The 18,420-nt window shown below is 43.4% G+C and overlaps 1 protein-coding gene across 2 annotated transcripts; it reads left to right on the top strand.

Moving 5' to 3' along the window:
• The first annotated feature begins 386 nt into the window (after positions 1-386).
• On the top strand, positions 387-5,075 carry plp1b (proteolipid protein 1b). 2 transcript variants are annotated; one of them, XM_080014344.1, is made up of 7 exons: positions 387-480; positions 2,515-2,701; positions 2,812-2,968; positions 3,212-3,389; positions 3,562-3,635; positions 3,847-3,912; positions 4,062-5,075. In XM_080014344.1, the coding sequence occupies exons 1-7, from the start codon at positions 477-479 to the stop codon at positions 4,134-4,136; spliced, it is 741 nt and encodes a 246-aa protein (XP_079870470.1). In that variant the 5' UTR covers positions 387-476; the 3' UTR covers positions 4,137-5,075. The 2 variants fall into 2 exon arrangements, with proteins under 2 accessions (XP_079870470.1, XP_079870469.1); XM_080014343.1 differs by lacking the exon at positions 387-480 and adding an exon at positions 2,046-2,148.
• Positions 5,076-18,420: the final 13,345 nt, after the last annotated feature.

The following is an 18,420-nucleotide window of genomic DNA, read 5'->3' as shown; positions in this document are numbered from 1 at the left end:
TATTGCATTGTTCTTTCAACTTCTGCTGCAGTAACAACTGGATCTAGGGATTAATAAAATGTTATCTTATATTAAAGTCTGTATAATGACTTGTGAAGTGGGTTGTACATAAGAGATTATTCGTGCAGTTAATATCCGTAATATGTAACAGATATTGTCACACCTTTGTCCCAACAAGTTCAAACTACCGGAATACAGCAAATTGCACCAAATACCAAGAATAAGGCTCTTATTGCAGAGGCTGTGACCTGTGCCCTGTCCTCAGTGCTAAACCCATGGCTCCATAAATAATGGCTGGCAGCTGAAATTGGACTTTGTGACTTTAAGATGTGACCCAGGGAGATGGGGGTCTATCTATTGTCGACGAGACAAAAGGGCAAGTCACATTCATAAAGGAGTGGCGGGGAATAACTTCTCATATCACAGTCCCAAAATTACCCAGCAAAACTCTAATAACTCCATACTTCTGTCTGGACATGGGTGAGTGCATGGAATATTTAGTTTACTTATTATTATATTTAGTAATTAATTTGATATGAAAATTTGAGTGAATAACGGTTGTAAGCCTTTATACCGTATATTGTTGCTTTTTTCCTTAGATGAAGTGCTGTCATCCTGCATTGTGGACATTTTTTTTTTTTTCTTTTAGCATGACATGTGATATCCACCTGTTGAAAATTGAATTATTATGGATTAATTGTATTTCTTTTTCATTTGATGTATATTCAGGTTTGGACATGCAGAAATGATTTAATCAACATTTTTTCATTAAAACAGCCTGGAGTTCAATCAAGATGATTTTTTTAAATTATTATTCTGAGAAATAAGCTGCTCCAGCCTCAGTTAATCATAAAGTCATTCAGGGTAGAATGGAATGCACTCCAATGCAATGGAGTGTTACACAGAAAGTGACCCGATCACAGAAAGGCCAATCAAGGTTGTTTATGCTAAAGAGATCAGATACTTGCACATGCGCCTCTGGCGTAGTTAATGAATTGCCACAACAAATGGGTTTGGCTGAATTTAGCATTGTTCTCACTTTTTACAAAATTCCATCTATCAATATATACTGCATATACTGTATATGTGTATGTATGTATACAATTAGGTTCAAAACACAAAAAATATTACTTAAATACTAATCTGCATTTGATTTGGGGGCATTTTTATTTGTTCCTGTGATATATTTGATATTGTTTAATTGTCACAATCACAACTATTTTAGCGCGCAGTGGAAATCTGCATCTGCAGCGATCTCTTTTATTGCCCAACATTCATCTTTTCATCTTTGCATTTACATATTAGTTCCACATGTGCCACAATCCATCAAACACACAATCTAAACTGATAGTTTGTGTGTGTTTGTATACTGTGCATGTAAATACACCCCAACAATACACACAAGCGTGAATGTTTTCTGTTTTGAAAAAAACAGTTTGTCAGTCATACGATCCTGGTGAGTGGGATTGTTGTTGTGAAGATATTTAAGTCATCCCTCTCAGTCATTCGGTCTCCACCCACTCGTGAACACATGAACCCGGCCCCCGCAGGCATGGGCACTTGGTGCCAGGGTACCAGTGCGGTGGCGCTGAGAATCCCAGTAACCCCACAGCCGTTAACTACTCCCTTACTACACGGGGTATGTGTGTGTGTGTGTGTGTGTGTGTGTGTGTGTGTGTATGTGTGTGTGTGTGTGTGTGTGTGTGTGTGTGTGTGTGTGTGTGTGTGTGTGTGTGTTGTGGCACTGTGGTCTTTGTTTGTTTGACATCGCTGCCCTTTGTTCCTCTCTAACACTGACCAAGACAAAGGATATTGTATCTTGATTCACAAAGAGAAGCTTTTTTCTTCAGACTCTTGAAGCGTATGTTCCACAAACATCTCTCCCTCGCCTAGTGACGCCTGTGACTGTTGGAAAAAGAGGGTTGGACTAGGCTCGGTAGGGGCTGAGCTGTGAGATATTGGTACAAACAGAGGAGCATTCACGTCCATATGAAACCAGTGCAGAGAGTGTCGTTTTTCAGCTACAATACCTAACAGGCACTATTTTAAAACTTGGGCTGGCATTTTGACTCTCGACTTTTTGTGGAGGACGCAATCAATTTCAACAAATGTTTCCAGTCAGGCAGCCTTGGCTTTGCAAAGCCTTAGGTGCTCTCCTCTCTCCCGTTTCTGCCAATGCAATTATTAACACTCTGGATATTTGCTACCTGCTTCAACAGCACAGCTTACACTGGAATATTTGCATGCAAACGTTGTGAAGTCAGTGCTGACGGGTTTTGCATGGACGCTTAATTGGAAATCACAGCTTGAACACTTGGTTTTCAATGCTATTTTAGTTGTTTTTTCTGTTGCTTTCTTTCCTGTTTGGGAATGCTGATGGATTTGCAGAACATTCGCCGGTCATTTCCATAGCTGGCCCTGAGCATAAAGGGCTCCTGTCCATTGCTTGGATGTGCTGTGTGGTAATATGTGCGGTGTGTGCCGCCTGTGTGCTGATATATTATGCCCCCTCAGGTTGTTATGATTGCTGTATCCGGTGCTTTGGGGTGGTGCCCTACCCATCCTTGGTGGCCACATTGCTGTGCTTTGCCGGCATGGCATTATTTTGTGGCTGTGGGCATGAGGCTTTGGCTCAGACCGAAGTCCTTGTCGAGACTTACTTCGCACGCAACATCCAGGACTATGCAGTTATGGCCTCATTGTGAGTGAAGCTACTGTACATTTAGTAGATTATGACATTTACATGCTTCAGTTCCTCACTGGAATGTTTCTATGGCACCACTAACTTTTCTCCTTGACCTTGTGATCCAGCATTAAGTACTTCCAGTACGTGATCTACGGCCTGGCCTCCTTCTTCTTCCTCTATGGTATCCTGCTGCTGGCTGAGGGCTTCTACACCACCAGCGCCATCAAGCAAACCTTCGGCGAGTTCAGGAGCACCAAATGTGCCCGCTGCCTCAGCCTGACCGTGAGAACAGAAACCGGATGAGGGTTGGGGGTGGAGGGGTTGAATATGTCATCCGTTTTATTTTTAATTTTCTGAATGGATCTTCAGTTTTAGCTTGTAAACTCACTGAAATATATACCATGTCTAGAGTTTGTTTGCACAGTGCTCTGAATCATGGCCAATTTAATGAAAGTGCAAGGGTCAAACCTGGACGAGCTCAGTGCATCAGAACGACCTTATGTACTGTACCGTTTCCTTCCACAGTTTATTATCATGACATACGTCTTAGCTGTCATCTGGTTGGCAGTGTTTGCCTTCACGGCCATCCCGGTCTTCTTCTTCTTCAACATGGCACAGACATGCCACAACATCAACATTTTGGCCGAGTCGTCTCCCAGCATTAATCAGCACGGCTGGATTTGCAGCGACGCCAGGCAGTATGGTGCGCTTTTATGCTGATGATTGACCTCTAATTTATGTCTCACACACTGAATCCACACAAGACAGATTATAGCAACTTAAAAGAGAAGATTAATCACATAAAATCATTAGACAGTCAAAGATATGGGAGGAAAGTGAGAAAATTTATGACATCCTTTTAATTTTTATTCAAGGTCTGCTTCCTTGGAATGCAATGCCAGGAAAGGCATGTGGAATGACCTTGGCCTCCATTTGTAAAACCAGTGAAGTAAGCGAGTGTTTTCCATATCCAATTTACTTGTTGCCACCATTTATATCTTTTTCAAAATTAATTTATTTGTTTAGTCATTAAGTCTCCTCCAACCATGGCATCATTAATATGTATTTGCTATGTGTGGGAATGAACCTTTCTACTTCTTTGGAGAAGTGTGTGAATGTCCCTGTCTCGTCTAAACTCCACGTTTGATGTGTCTCTCCAGTTTTATGTCACCTACGACCTGTACATCGCTGCGTTTGCTGGTGCTGGAGTTGTTCTCTTAGCTTTGGTAAGTCATTACTTTGCCACTACACTCTTTGGTCAACCCAAAACGGTCAGAATGAGAAAGCAACATGGAAGCTCTAATTGATTAATCACCTTTTGTATCTCACATCTTCCTCCCATTTATTCCCCGTCTTTCGCTCCCCTCTGCCCTAGTTCTTGTACGTGGCTGCCACAACCTACAACTACGCGGTCTTGCGCTTCCTGGGCAGGAAAGGGTTGCGCTGTTAAGTGCATCAACACCTTCATATTCATCCTCTGGCGTTGGGCGTGAGATGAACAGTCCACACGTGCCATTTTGAGTCACCTTGCTCTGTCAAACAGCACCCCAAACCCTCCACAGTCCTTTACGATGAACAACAGACACAGAGATGAAGACGATTTCATTTGTAACCTCTCACTCTGGCTTCCTCTCCAAATCGCACTCTCAGCTGGCTTTCCATCACTCTCATAATACACAATTGCCTTTACATGATTCTCTATGGCTTGTTATTCATTTCCTCTGTTGTGGCTTTTGCTCATTTTTGGTGATGCTGTTGCCATTGCCACTGATGTTTTTAGAATCTGATGTCCGTGGTTTATTGGATAACCAGAAGATATGACACATTACCTTACAAACCAGTAACTGCACGCTCCTCTTACCACCTACTGATACATACATTAAGCCTGAATATGAATTTTGTTGCTCTCTCTGCATGAACGCAGTAATTTTGTGTACTGGCTTCCCATGGAATAAAATATATAAAGATGAATGTGCCTAAGTTCTGTGCAGGGATTGCGTGTCTTGTGGTCACTACTGTAAGTTGAGCGATCACTTAGATGGTGTTTTGGAGTACTGATGTCTGGATGCCATTTCTTCAGCTTTTACTTGTACCCATAATGCATGCACTATACACTTACTCTACACTACTTACATTTTTGCTTTGGTTAAATGCCACTGTGTGGGTGGCGAAGAATTTACATATCCATTTTCTTGGAGGTGCTTTTGTTTTTTGTTGGAATAAATGTCTGTATGTCCCTGTGAAACTGCTCTTAGATTTAACAACAGCACAATTTTGTGTGACTGATCTTACAAGACAGACAGTAATCTTGCTTTTTTTTACTGAATTGGTCTGTAATGTGTGTACACTCATGAGCCATCTGTGAACTTAATTAAAGCTTTTTAATCGATTTAAGCAATTTATTTAATTATATTTCTATATAATAAACACAGTGTGCTGTAGATTGTTTAGGGAAAAAAAGAAAGATGAATATAGCAAATGTTCAAAATTTCCATGTCTCAAACCTCAACAAGGCACATACAGTGGGGCAAAAAAGTATTTAGTCAGCCACCAATTGTGCAAGTTCTCCCACTTAAAAAGATGAGAGAGGCCTGTAATTTTCATCATAGGTATACCTCAACTATGAGAGACAAAATGAGAAAGAAAAATCCAGAAAAACACATTGTCTGATTTTTAAAGAATGTATTTGCAAATTATGGTGGAAAATAAGTATTTGGTCAATAACAAAAGTTCATCTCAGTACTTTGTTATATACCCTTTGTTTGCAATGACAGAGGTCAAACGTTTTCTGTAAGTCTTCACAAGGTTTTCACACACTGTTGCTGGTATTTTGGCCCATTCCTCCATGCAGATCTCCTCTAGAGCAGTGATGTTTTGGGGCTGTCGCTGGGCAACACGGACTTTCAACTCCCTCCAAAGATTTTCTATGGGGTTGAGATCTGGAGACTGGCTAGGCCACTCCAGGACCTTGAAATGCTTCTTACGAAGCCACTCCTTCGTTGCCCGGGCGGTGTGTTTGGGATCATTGTCATGCTGAAAGACCCAGCCACGTTTCATCTTCAATGCCCTTGCTAATGGAAGGAGGTTTTCACTCAAAATCTCACGATACATGGCCCCATTCATTCTTTCCTTTACACAGATCAGTCGTCCTGGTCCCTTTGCAGAAAAACAGCCCCAAAGCATGATGTTTCCACCCCCATGCTTCACAGTAGGTATGGTGTTCTTTGGATGCAACTCAGCTTTCTTTCTCCTCCAAACACGACAAGTTGAGTTTTTACCAAAAAGTTATATTTTGGTTTCATCTGACCATATGACATTCTCCCAATCCTCTTCTGGATCATCCAAATTCTCTCTAGCAAACTTCAGATGGGCCTGGACATGTACTGGCTTAAGCAGGGGGACACGTCTGGCACTGCAGGATTTGAGTCCCTGGCGGCGTAGTGCGTTACTGATGGTAGCCTTTGTTACTTTGGTCCCAGCTCTCTGCAGGTCATTCACTAGGTCCCCCCATGTGGTTCTGGGATGTTTGCTCACCGTTTTTGTGATCATTTTGACCCCACGGGGTGAGATCTTGCGTGGAGGCCCAGATCGAGGGAGATTATCAGTGGTCTTGTATGTCTTCCATTTTCTAATAATTGCTCTCACAGTTGATTTCTTCACAACAAGCTGCTTACCTATTGCAGATTCAGTCTTCCCAGCCTGGTGCAGGTCTACAATTTTGTTTCTGGTGTCCTTTGACAGCTCTATGGTCTTGGCCATAGTGGAGTTTGGATTGTGACTGTTTGAGGTTGTGGACAGGTGTCTTTTATACTGATAACGAGTTCAAACAGGTGCCATTAATACAGGTAACAAGTGAAGGACAGAGGAGCCTCTTAAAGAAAAAGTTACAGGTCTGTGAAAGCCATAAATCTTGCTTGTTTGTAGGTGACCAAATACTTATTTTACCGAGGAATTTACCAATTAATTCATTAAAAATCCTACAATGTGATTTCCTGGATTCTTTCTCCCCATTCTGTCTCTCATAGCCGAAGTGTACCTATGATGAAAATTACAGGCCTCTCTCATCTTTGTAAGCGGGAGAACTTGCACAATTGGTGGCTGACTAGATACTTTTTTGCCCCACTGTACCTGGAATATATAGAGACGTTAGCGTAGATTCTGTGGAAAATAGGACTCCAAGTCCAACCGTTACAGATACAGGTCATAAGGGTTAAGGTTAGTTAACATTGACACCCCAACACCCATGATAACCAAATCTGTCTAAATCTAGTCAAGTCAAGTCAAGTCACACTTAATTTATAAAGCGCATTTCAGACCCGGGCAACACAATGCGCTTTACAAAGAAATACAATCAAAGATAAATACATAAATTAAATTAATTAAAAAAAGAACATAGCTCTCAGGTGGTCATTTTAAAAGGAATGCCCCTGAAATAACAGCAACAACAAAAGTAGCAGCAACAACAACAAAAACAACAAATACAACAACAAAAACAGCAACAAAAGCAACTACAACTACAGTAGCAACAACAGCAACACCAGCAGCAACAGCACACACACACACACACACACACACACACACACACACACACACACACACACACACACACACACACACACACAGAAGTCAGTCCTAGACTGTAGTTAACAGCAAGGTTTGTAACCTGCTTTTAAAAGTGTTCCGTGTGGGGGCCTCTCTCAGGTCCCTCGTCAGGGTGTTCCATTTACTTGGGGCATAGATACAGAAGGCAGCCTTCCCTGCTTTAGAGTTGGTACGAGGGATAGTTATAAGACAACTGCCTGTGGAACTGAGAGTTCTTGCTAGTTCCTGTAATTAGCATTTATTTTATATACCAAGGTGCAAGGCCATTTTAGCTTTATATACAAGTAGCAGAATCTTAAAATCAATTCTAGTTTTAGCAGGGAGCCAATGTAAAGATTTAAGAACAGGTGTGATATGTTCAAACTTTTTTGTCCCAGTGAGAACGCGTGCAGCCGCATTTTGGATTAATTTTGTGATGTTATTGATATGGCTCTTAAAATTTAGGTCACCATCTATGATTACACCCAGATTTTTGGCTTCATTCTTGCTCTCCAGGGACAGAGAAGTGAGATGAGCTACAATTTTCTGTCTTTGAGCCCTTGCACCAAAGATGATATTTCTGTTTTGTCTTTGTTCAGTTGTAAAACGTTATTTGACATCAGTGCATTAATATCGTTAATACACTGAGTGAGGGAGTGTATGGGGAGTAGGTCATCAGGAGAAAGGGATATGTACAGTTGTGAATCATCTGCATGATTATGGTAATTTATTTTGTTCTTTACAATATGTGCAAGTGAGAATGCAAGGAGTGGCGGTAGAGAAGGCGGATGAGTTCGAGTACTTGGGGTCGACCATCCAAAGAAGCTGAGGGTGCAGGAGAGAGGTGAAGAAGAGAGTACAGGCAGGGTGTAGTGGGTGGAGAAGAGTGTCCAGAGTGACAGAAGGGTTCCAGCAAGAGTGAAGGGGAAGGTCTAGGGCAGGCCTGGCCAACCCGCGGCTCGCGAGCCTCATGCGGCTCTTTGGCTGGTTTCATGCGGCTCTTAAGGGGCTTTCACATGACAAGCGTCAAAAACGCAGAAAAAAAAAAAGCGCAGCCATTCATTCCCTATTATGATTATAAAATCGCTATGATGTATCACTCGTTTTCCACCGCGGATCACTTCCTCATTTACTCAAAGCGAACAGCAGCAGGAGTCATGTCCCATTAACGCCTGTTTTATTAGTCCTAATGCCGCGTTTACACCAAAAGCGCCGGGGCGGCGCGCCTCCATACAAAGTCAACGTATAGACGCGTTCCAGGCGACTGGAACGCGTCTATACGTTGACTTTGTATGGAGTCTAACGCGGCATTAGGACTAATAAAACACCAAATAAGATTCGAAAAGCTTTGGAAGTTTATTTTCAACACTACTGACATGGTTAGTAGTCAACATATAAGATGGATCGGCCAGCGAATTGCGTTGCGTATCGGACATCTCCGATGGAGAACTGTGAAGGCTGGAGGGTGTGTGTGTGTGTGTGTGTGTGTGTGTGTGTGTGTGTGTGTGTGTGTGTGTGTGTGTGTGTGTGTGTGTGTGTGTGTGTGTGTGTGTGTGTGTGTGTGTGTGTGTGTGTGTGTGTGTGTGTGTGTCGCGACTCGCGAGCTGCAGGAGGAGGACCGACTGAAAGCTGCTTTAAGGGAAGGGACCATTGAGTTCTGGAAAAGTGTGCCAATGGAAAAATGCCCCAATGTCAAACGGGCTGCGCTTAAGATACTGTCAATGTTTGGGTCAACATACGTCTGCGAGTCTGTGTTTTCTACCCAAAAACATGTGAAACCAAAGCATCGATCTGTTCTGACTGACACCCATGTGAAAGAATTGCTTCGAGTGGCAACAACGGAATTCAAGCCACATTTGAAGAGGATTATTCAAGACAAGGAATGCCAGAAGTCCCACTAAGCAACATGCATAGTAAGAGAAAAACGCTATTGTTAATTATTATATTTTTGTTTGTGGACTTGGTTGAACTGAGAGGTATACCGCGGAAACGCAGTACTTTCATTTAGGAGTCCTGGCTTAATGGTAGCGGCTTTGAACTCGAGATCCGATAGCGGGTTCGATCCTCGTAACCACACATTTTCAAAAATGTGGCCAGGGCTCCGGAACACCTAGTCCCAGGTATATGTGGATGGCCAAAGCATCAGATCGTGTATGGTAGGCAAGAGCCAAAGCTGATTCTTAAAGGTTAGGGTTTAAGGGACACTATTGAATAAATTGACCCAACATGAAAAAAATACATCCTTATCATTAAACTCGAAGTCCAATTCCTCCCTCTATGAATAAATAAACAACAGTACTTTTTGAACTGAGAGTTTGTGTGTGCGAGACAGTGCACACAATGTTATATTTTTGTTTGTGGACTTGGTTGAACTGAGAGTTTGTGTGTGTGAGACAGTGCACACAATGTTAATTATTGAAAATAACTGGCCTGTGGTCTTAGTACTCCATCCATCCATCCATCTTCAACCGATTATCCTTAGTCGGGTCGCGGGGACTAGGAGTCAATTTCTGTCATTATCATGTTGGTGTGTGACATTTACAATAAATCTGGCTGAGCAGAGGTCTGTGTGTGTGTGTGTGTGTGTGAGGAAGGGATGGGGTGATGTTCATGTGTGCCCATGTGTATGACGTGGCTATTTGCAGTAACACAGTAGAAAAAGTGGCTCTTAGTCTCTGACTGGTTGGCCACCCCTGGTCTAGGGTTAGAGGCGGTGGCGCTGACAAAAAGGCAGGGGGCTGAACTGGAAGTGGCAGAGCTGAGGATGTTGAGATTTTCATTGGAAGTGATAAGGATGGACAGGATTAAGAATGAGTACATAAGAGGCACAGCTCAGATTGGAAAGTTTGGTGTAAAAGTGAGAGAGGTGAGATTGAGATGGTTTGGACACGTGTGTAGGAGAGATGAGAGTTACATTGGGAGAAGGATGCTGAGGATGGAGCTGCCAGGCAAGAGGAAAAGAGGAAGGCCAAAGAGAAGGTTTATGGATGTGGTGAGGGAGGACATGCAGGCAGTTGGTGTAAGGGAGGAAGATGCACAGAACAGAAGGTATTGGAGGCAGATGATCCGCTGTGACGACCCCTAACGGGAGCAGCCGAAAGAAAAAGAAGATGATGTGCAAGTGGGAGCATATAGAGGTTAAACAATAATGGGCCCAGAATCTAACCTTCGGGCACTCCACATGTAATATCCACTTTGTTCGACACAAAATCTCTGATGGACACAAAGAACTGCCTGTCCTGTAGGTAGGTTTTGAACCTGTTTAAAACCGGGCCAAATAGGCCGACCCATTTTTGTAAACTCGCTAATAAAATCTGATGGTCAACAGTGTCAAAGGCAGCACTGAGATCCAGGAGCAGAAGAACAGCTAGTTTTTTAGCATCAGTGTTTATGTGCAGATCATTCAGAACTTTAATAAGTGCTGTTTCTGTGCAATGGTATGAAAACCAGATTGATAAGTGTCTAAGAGGCTGTTTGAGGTTAGATAGTTGTTAAGCTGAAGGTAAACTGTTTTTTCAAGTATTTTGCTGAGGAATGGCAGGTTGGAAATGGGCCTGTAGTTGGCAATAACTGTTGCATCGAGATTGCTCTTCTTCAGGAGTGGTTTAATGATAGCTGTTTTAAATGCTCAAGGAAATATACGTAATGGAAGAGAGCTGTTTAAAATGTCTTATACCTCATATGCTAGGCAGTTTAAAACAGTTTTAAAAAATGTGGTAGAGAGAGGGTCCAGGCAGCAGGTGGAGGACCTGAGCTGACCAACAATATCGTCCAGTTTCTTTACGTCTAAGGGGATAAGGTGAGACATGGCAGCAGTCATATTGTTGGAGAACTGGAGGGTAGGTTCATTTCTGGATGTTGAGGCACTAATATTCTGTCTGATAGCTATAATGTTGTTACTGAAAAATGTAGCGAACTCCTCACACTTTTCAGTGGAGAGCATCTCTGACGGGGTTGTAGATGGTGGATTAATAAGTCGATCAACAGTGGAGAAGTGCACTTTACTATTGTTGATATTTTCATTAATGATTTTAGAGAAGAAAGACTGTCTGGCCTGTTTAAATTCTATTTTGTATTGATTGAGTCTATCCTTGTAAATTTCATAATAAACCAGAAGTTTTGTTTTTCTCTATTTTCGTTCTGCCTGGTGACACTTTTTCTTAAGCTGCCTAACAACCGCTCCATTTCTGCAGGGGGAATTTTGTTTTTCTATGTTTTTAGTTTTAACAGGTGCAATGTTATCAATGACATTTAGTATTTTGGAGTTGAAGTTGCTCACAGGATCCTCAGTTGATGAGGCCATGAACAGCGGTAACTCATTCACAATTCTCTTAATGGTATCATTGTTAATGATACATTTTTTAATTGTTGGGGTTCCCCTCTGTTGTACAGGAAGAGCAGACATGTCAAAGAATATGCAACAGTGATCTGAAATAGCAACATCCATGACACAGGATACAGTGATATTAAGTCCTTTTGATATGACCAAGTTCAGAGTATGCCCCTTATTGTGGGTGGGTCCAGAAACATGCTGAGTGAGGTCAAATGCCAATAGCCTAATGAAGTGTTGAGCATCTGGGTCTATTTGATTGTCAACATGAAAATTAAAATCACCTGAGATAATTACATAATCATAATCAGTGGAGACCCTCGACAGTAGCTCAGAGAATTCATTTAGAAAGCCACATTTTGATTTTGGTGGCCGATAGCCAGTGATAGATATAGCAAGGTGTTCAAAAGACGTGAATTTTCAGAGGAGGATTTCCTTGCAGGTATAGATATCAGAGAAGTCAACAGCTATTCCACCGCCTCTCTTATGAGCTCTAGTGGTTTAGATGAATTTGAAATTAGGAGGTGCTGTCTCAATGAGTGCGACTGTGTCATTTCTGTGCAGCCAGGTCTCAGTCAATAGAAAGAAATCCAGGCTATGGGTACTTATAAGCGCATTAACTAAAAATGACTTATAAGTTAGTGACCTGATGTTTAATCGAGCCATTTTTATTGTTCTGGGTGCATGGGGGGGACTTATAGTTGGAGTCCGAACCTGTAGTAAATTGTTTAGATTCCTGTATGTTACGGGGAAGTGACGTGATTTCGGTCTATGGTTTATAATTACAGGAATTTGTAAAGCAACGTGACAGTCATTAGTGTCAGTATAGTGGATCGGACCCACCAAACATCAGCAGTGATCTAAAGCGCAGGATATCAAATCAAACATGGTTTGGAATTATATTTAAGCATTGTAGCAGTTGGAAAATTTAATGCAATAAAGCATTATCATGATCTTTATGGTACAGTGAACAAATACAGCGAATGCAGAAAAAACAATGTAAGAGAAAAACTCCCAGAAATGTAGTCTTATCTTTTAGAGGCATTTTGTTTTAATCCACTGTGTGCGAAGGCTGCTGTGTCGAAAAGCAAACCAGAGACAAGGTAGGCTTAGGTTTAGGAATCAAGGGTGTTTAAATAGCAGCTTCTACAGAGCACGGTCTGGTCGTGCAGGAACATCGGTGTGAGCATGTCTCCCAGGTCGGTAGCACACACGCCGCACTCCAATAAAACATCAGTGAGTTACTACCAACACACAAAAATGGATCTGTTAACCAAATAAGATAAACTATGACCTGCTTGGTTCCTGGAGATGAAAGGACAAACCTTCAAACAGTCCGGGTGGTAAACCATCGGAGGGTAATTGATCATGATTCGGACATTTCCATCGATTACTTTGTCACAGTTGGAACAAATTGATCTGCTATCCCTGTAGTGGAGAACACATTCGCAAGATTAGATTGGCTAAATAGGCCTATTGGCTGACATTTTTTCGTTAACGTTTTTTTATCTAAAGTACATAGTTCAATGAATCTCCCGAGGCTAATGCTTCAATAAAATCAACCTTGTCGTCTTTCAAAGAGAGAAATTGAGGTTGGTCCTCACCTGGTCTTAGGCATAGTTTTAGTGGTTTGGAGATCCAGCACAGTCTCTTCAGAGCTAAAATGAAAAAACAATGAGATGGATTTGATGATGATGATTTAGTTGATTTGTGTTCTTTGTTATCTACATAATAAGTGATTTGTTTTTACACTCACACTGCTTCCTTGTTTCCAGCAGACTTCTGCTCTGCTTGCACTTCCAGAAAGTGAGACTTCGTCTCCAGTTCTGCAGGTTCGTCAACAGCTTCGGCTGGAGCTGCGCTCACATTAACAGTCTTCGTCAGTTCAGAGACACTTTCAACAATTTCCCCCACGTTCAGGGCCTCAACAATGGATGATGCAGTCGTCGTTTCGGCTCCGATCTCGACACTGGACTCGGCCAGATCAGAGACAGTCTCCAGTGTTCCAGGAGGTTGCTCCACAAAATCTTGACTTAAAGATTCTACCCCTGACTCGACAGAAGTCTCGCGCTTGGACTCTTCTGTGTCATTTTCCAGGGTCTCGGCTGCTCCTTCAGCACTTTGCTCATCGACAGGCTCCTCTGTGGAGGATCCAAGATTCAAGACTTTTGTGTGATCAAACGTAGTCTCTGCACTTTGTTCAGAACTTTCCTCTTGGACTTCTTCATTCACAGACTTATTTTCACTCTCAATAGCATCTGTAGTTTCAGGCACTGGAATTGTCCCCAGATGAACAGCAGACTATCACTTTGTTTGCCTTTTCAATGGCAGAGTCAGACTGAGACAGAGTTTGAGACATACAATCTGCCAGTAGATCAGGAATTGGTTTGGTTATGCCTTCCAGAGCTGTTTTTTCTCCTGGTATAGTGTTTCCTGCAGTGGTTTCGGCAGATGACACCTCTGGCACACACGAAATGCTTTGTTCCACTGCTTGGTCTGTGATAGATTCCTCTGTGGTCACGTTGGAAGGAGCTATCTCACCAATCTCGGTGTGTCTGCTGACCCTGATTCCACAGGTCCTATGTTAGGTTTGACTTTAACCTTGCCATCATCATCATCGTCTTTAGGAGTCTCATCACTCTATCCGTCTACCAGGTGTGCATCTGCATCTGTCTCTGTGTTGGGTTCTGTGTTCGATTGGCCACTTGGGTCCACTGAAGACCCTCCCTCTGAAATTTCACGTGTTGGATGAGTCAGTTCCATTTGACTGTTCTGAATCTCGTTTTCTGTGGGTGTTTGAAATCTAAGTCAAAGAGACAGTGTATTATTTCAAGAATAATACAAGTTGTTAATCCAAGGAAAGGAAAGCTGTTATATGTTTACATGAAATACACTAAATGTTGTCTTTCTGAAATAAAGCCTCCCCCTTTTGCTTCTAATGTAGAGTCCCCTTTTGTTGAAGGGTTTGTCAATGGCTGACACTATAGCCCGCTCAGCCAACCCTTATTAAAATGGATGTGTTGCATAATTTATAGCTGTACAGAGAATTACCTAACTGAACGCTTTACTATTTATAAGCTTACAACTCTCTTCTCGTTGGGCAAAAATCAGTACATTGGGGTAAACGTTTAAGCCTTAAAAAAACATGAAATTGAATTTCTGAAATGGGATAATGAAATAATATGGCATGATAAAATACCAGATTAAGGTCTGCGGCAGTTAAGCAAGATTGAATTCCAAACACTATCATTTGGTATTTTCTAGGATTGACACAAACAATTACCAAGATCTCGCTTTGTAGGCTTCAGCAGCTCTCAACTCCACCCGATGGTGTAATCAATACATTCCATGATTGCAGCAGTGCAATACTCAGGAGTCCCTTTAAATTTCCAGGGAATCAAATGTGCTACTGGACTGTAAAATTGCAACAGCAGTGGTGGTTTGCATGGAATGATGAGGCCCTAACAGCACACTGTCACATGCAAGGTGCAAGATGCCAAGGAATCAATGTTTATCCCCAAAGAAGAGGGACAGCACCCCCACCATTTCGATGAAACTGCCACATACATACAGTGCTTCAGCTCCTCCCAGAAATAAGCGTCTCCCTCCCTGATGCTTATCACCTTGGATCAGTTCCGCCCTGCTGTGACTGATATGAGTGAATGTGAATGATTGTGAGGGAGGTAAAACTGGTTTATTTGAAATTAGATTGTCTTGACATTGTCTTCCTGGCCCTTTCGCAACTAGTAAATGCCCCTACTGGCCCTTTTTCAACCAGTCCAGTCCCGTGGGTGGGGTGGCTGGGCCTGCGTGTCCCTCTGCGTCCCGTGGGGGGGCGTGGCCCGTCGTGCCGGGGCTGGTTGGGCGTTCCGTCTGGGCCTGTCAACCTGAGTCCTGAACCTGGCAGGCTGTGCTAGGCGCAGGGCTCACCATGTGGCCTCCTTCGTGGGTGGCGGTCTCCTGTCATCCCACCGGGCTGCCGAGGTACCTGCCCTCTGACGCTCTCGGTGCGCAGGGTGCTCGTCGCTGGGGGGTCGGGATGTGGGTGGGGGTGCCGTCTGTCGCCCTCTATGCTGTAGTCCACATGCTCGGCGGCTGGGGGCTGACCAAGGGCCTGATGGGGGCACGGAGCTGCCCGACATGGCGGAGGTGCATGGCAGACGCTCTGCGCCCTTGGCTTGGGATGTGCTCTGAGAGCGCTGCCGGGTGCCTTCTGGAGCCCCTGGCGGGACTGTTTGTCGTTGTGGGTGTGGGTTGGGGTGTCGGGGGCGGCTGTTGGACTTTTGCTTCTGCGGCGGGGCTTCTCTGCGGCGGCGCCCCGGGTGCTGGGGGTGGCGGAGGGCCTGTATACCTGGCAGCCTGCCGGCATCGCCGGGGGGGGTGTAACATCGAGGTATTTTTTTCCACTATAATACATTTTTTCTCTTTTTTTTGTAATGATACTAATTGTACTAATATTACTGCTACTGCTGCTACTACTACTACAATGTTAATACATTTTAGTTAAAAGTTAACAGAAAGGAGAACGTATAATCTCAAAAACACATGTCGTTTTATCTTTAGGCAATCTGCTATTGGTCTTGTTTTTGTTGCTAAGTGAATAACATGAATTAAAGAAACATTGAAGACGAAGAAAATCCGGCATTCAAATCACAACAGCTTTTGACATTCAGGTCGAAGGCTGGTGTTTGGATGTAAAAGCACACTCATTCAAACTTCTTGGCTTCTTGGCTAAAACAGATCCACGGATGACGCGGTCTCCCAGGTACTGCACACCACGCTCACGCACCTGGATGGCCAGAAGGGGGCCTATGTGAGAATGCTGTTCATCGATTATAGTTCAGCTTTCAACACCATAGTCCCCACCAGACTGGCTGTCAAGCTGATGGAGATCGGATTGAATGGTCCACTGTGCACCTGGATCCTGGACTTCCTCACAGGCCGCCCCCAGGTGGCCAAGGTGGGGAAGTACATGTCAAGCTCCCTCACCCTGAATACAGGATCCCCCCAGGGCTGCGTCCTCAGCCCCCTACTGTACTCCCTGTACACACATGACTGTGTGGCCAGGTCCAGCTCCAACACCATCATCAAGTTTGCTGACGACACCGTGGTCGTGGGCCTGATCACCGACTGCGATGAGAAGGCCTACCGCGAGGAGGTGGCTGACCTGTCACTCTGGTGCCAGGACAACAGCCTCCACCTGAACGTCAACAAAACCAAGGAGCTGATTGTGGACTTTAGGCGTGGATCACAATCGAGGACGCACGCGCCCTTGTGGATTAATGGGACTTCTGTCGATAGGGTGAGCAGCTTAAGATATCTGGGAGTCCACATCACAGAGGACTTAACATGGACTGTTCACACAGACACTCTGGTGAGAAAGGCGAGGCAGCGTCTCTACCACCTCAGGCAGCTGAGGAAATTCCGGGTCTCGGTGAGGATCCTCAAGTCCTTCTACTCTGGAGCAGTGGAGAGCATCCTGACAGGCAACATCACTGCCTGGTTTGGGAACTGTAATGCCCAGGACAGGCGGGCCCTGCAGAGGGTGGTGCGTTCAGCTGAACGTACCACTGGAACTACCCTCCCCCCCTTGCAGGAGCTATACACCAGGAGGTGTAGTAGCAGAGCCCGCAGGATCATGAGGGATCCTCATCACCCCAACAACGGACTGTTTCAGCTGCTGCGGTCAGGCAAGCGCCTCCGCAGTCACACAGCGAGAACAGAGAGACTGAGACAGAGTTTTTTCCCGCAAGCCATTAGAACTGTCAACGCTGACCTCACCAGGGGTCCTAACTGAGCCATGCACTAGGCTCCACTTCCTACTGTACTGTATGTAGCATACTGTACCGCATACTGTGTCACTGTTCAGGGTTGTTCGTGATGCCGTATTGCTGCGCCGTACTGTTGTATACTGTGCTGTATTATCCCAAACACTACCTCACTCTATTCACATTCACATGCCACTTTAATTCACATTCACATGCCACTTTAAATGCACATATCTGTATATACATAGGCATATTCCTTTTATCTATTCCATTTATTTCAATTTATTTTTATTGTATTTTATTCTATATATTTTTATCTTATTCTATAAGTATTAAACTTACTGTATTACGTTTTAGGAGTCAGTTAGTCGGTCTATTAGAAAGGAATTTTCTACTTTTATTTATTTTTTTTTTTTTTCCTAGGACACATTGTGTGCTATCACCGGGTGCGTTGCATTACATTTCACTGCATATATGTATGAAAGTATGTATATGTATGTGACAAATAAAAATCTTGAATCTTGAATCTTGAATCTATTGAGAGCACATATGAATCACATCTGATTGCAAGAGGTCTGGGCTCTGCAGCCTCACTCCTAAGGCAGAGAGGAATACACACTTTATGGACAGCATTATCATTACGTTTTCCCTTTCAAATGTGACTGTGTCTTCATTTTGACATAATTCTTATTATGTATTTTACTCCGATGTATTTTATGTATTTTGCTCTTGTAAGACTATTAATTAATTCTGAAAAACAATTAGGAATGTGCATATTTCATGTTAGAGTTGTATATGTTATCAGTAACTTGTACATCATTTTTCTTATTTATCTTAATTTATGATTTTCGGCACTCTACCGTGATTTGTTGTCTCCGTTGGCGTCCCCCGCGCTTCTGTGGATCCAACTGCTGTCTCCCTTCAGAGAAGTCTTCACCTTGGTGGTTTTGAAGATGTGGGCTCTGTCGTTAGATCCTGCAAAACACACACACACACACACACACACACACACACACACACACACACACACACACACACACACACACACACACACA

This window comes from Zeus faber (genome assembly GCF_960531495.2).
Source record: "Zeus faber genome assembly, chromosome: 14".
NCBI classification, from domain to species: Eukaryota; Metazoa; Chordata; class Actinopteri; order Zeiformes; family Zeidae; genus Zeus; species Zeus faber.
Note: the sequence above shows the minus strand (reverse complement) of the source record. Positions and strands in the feature narration are given on the sequence as shown.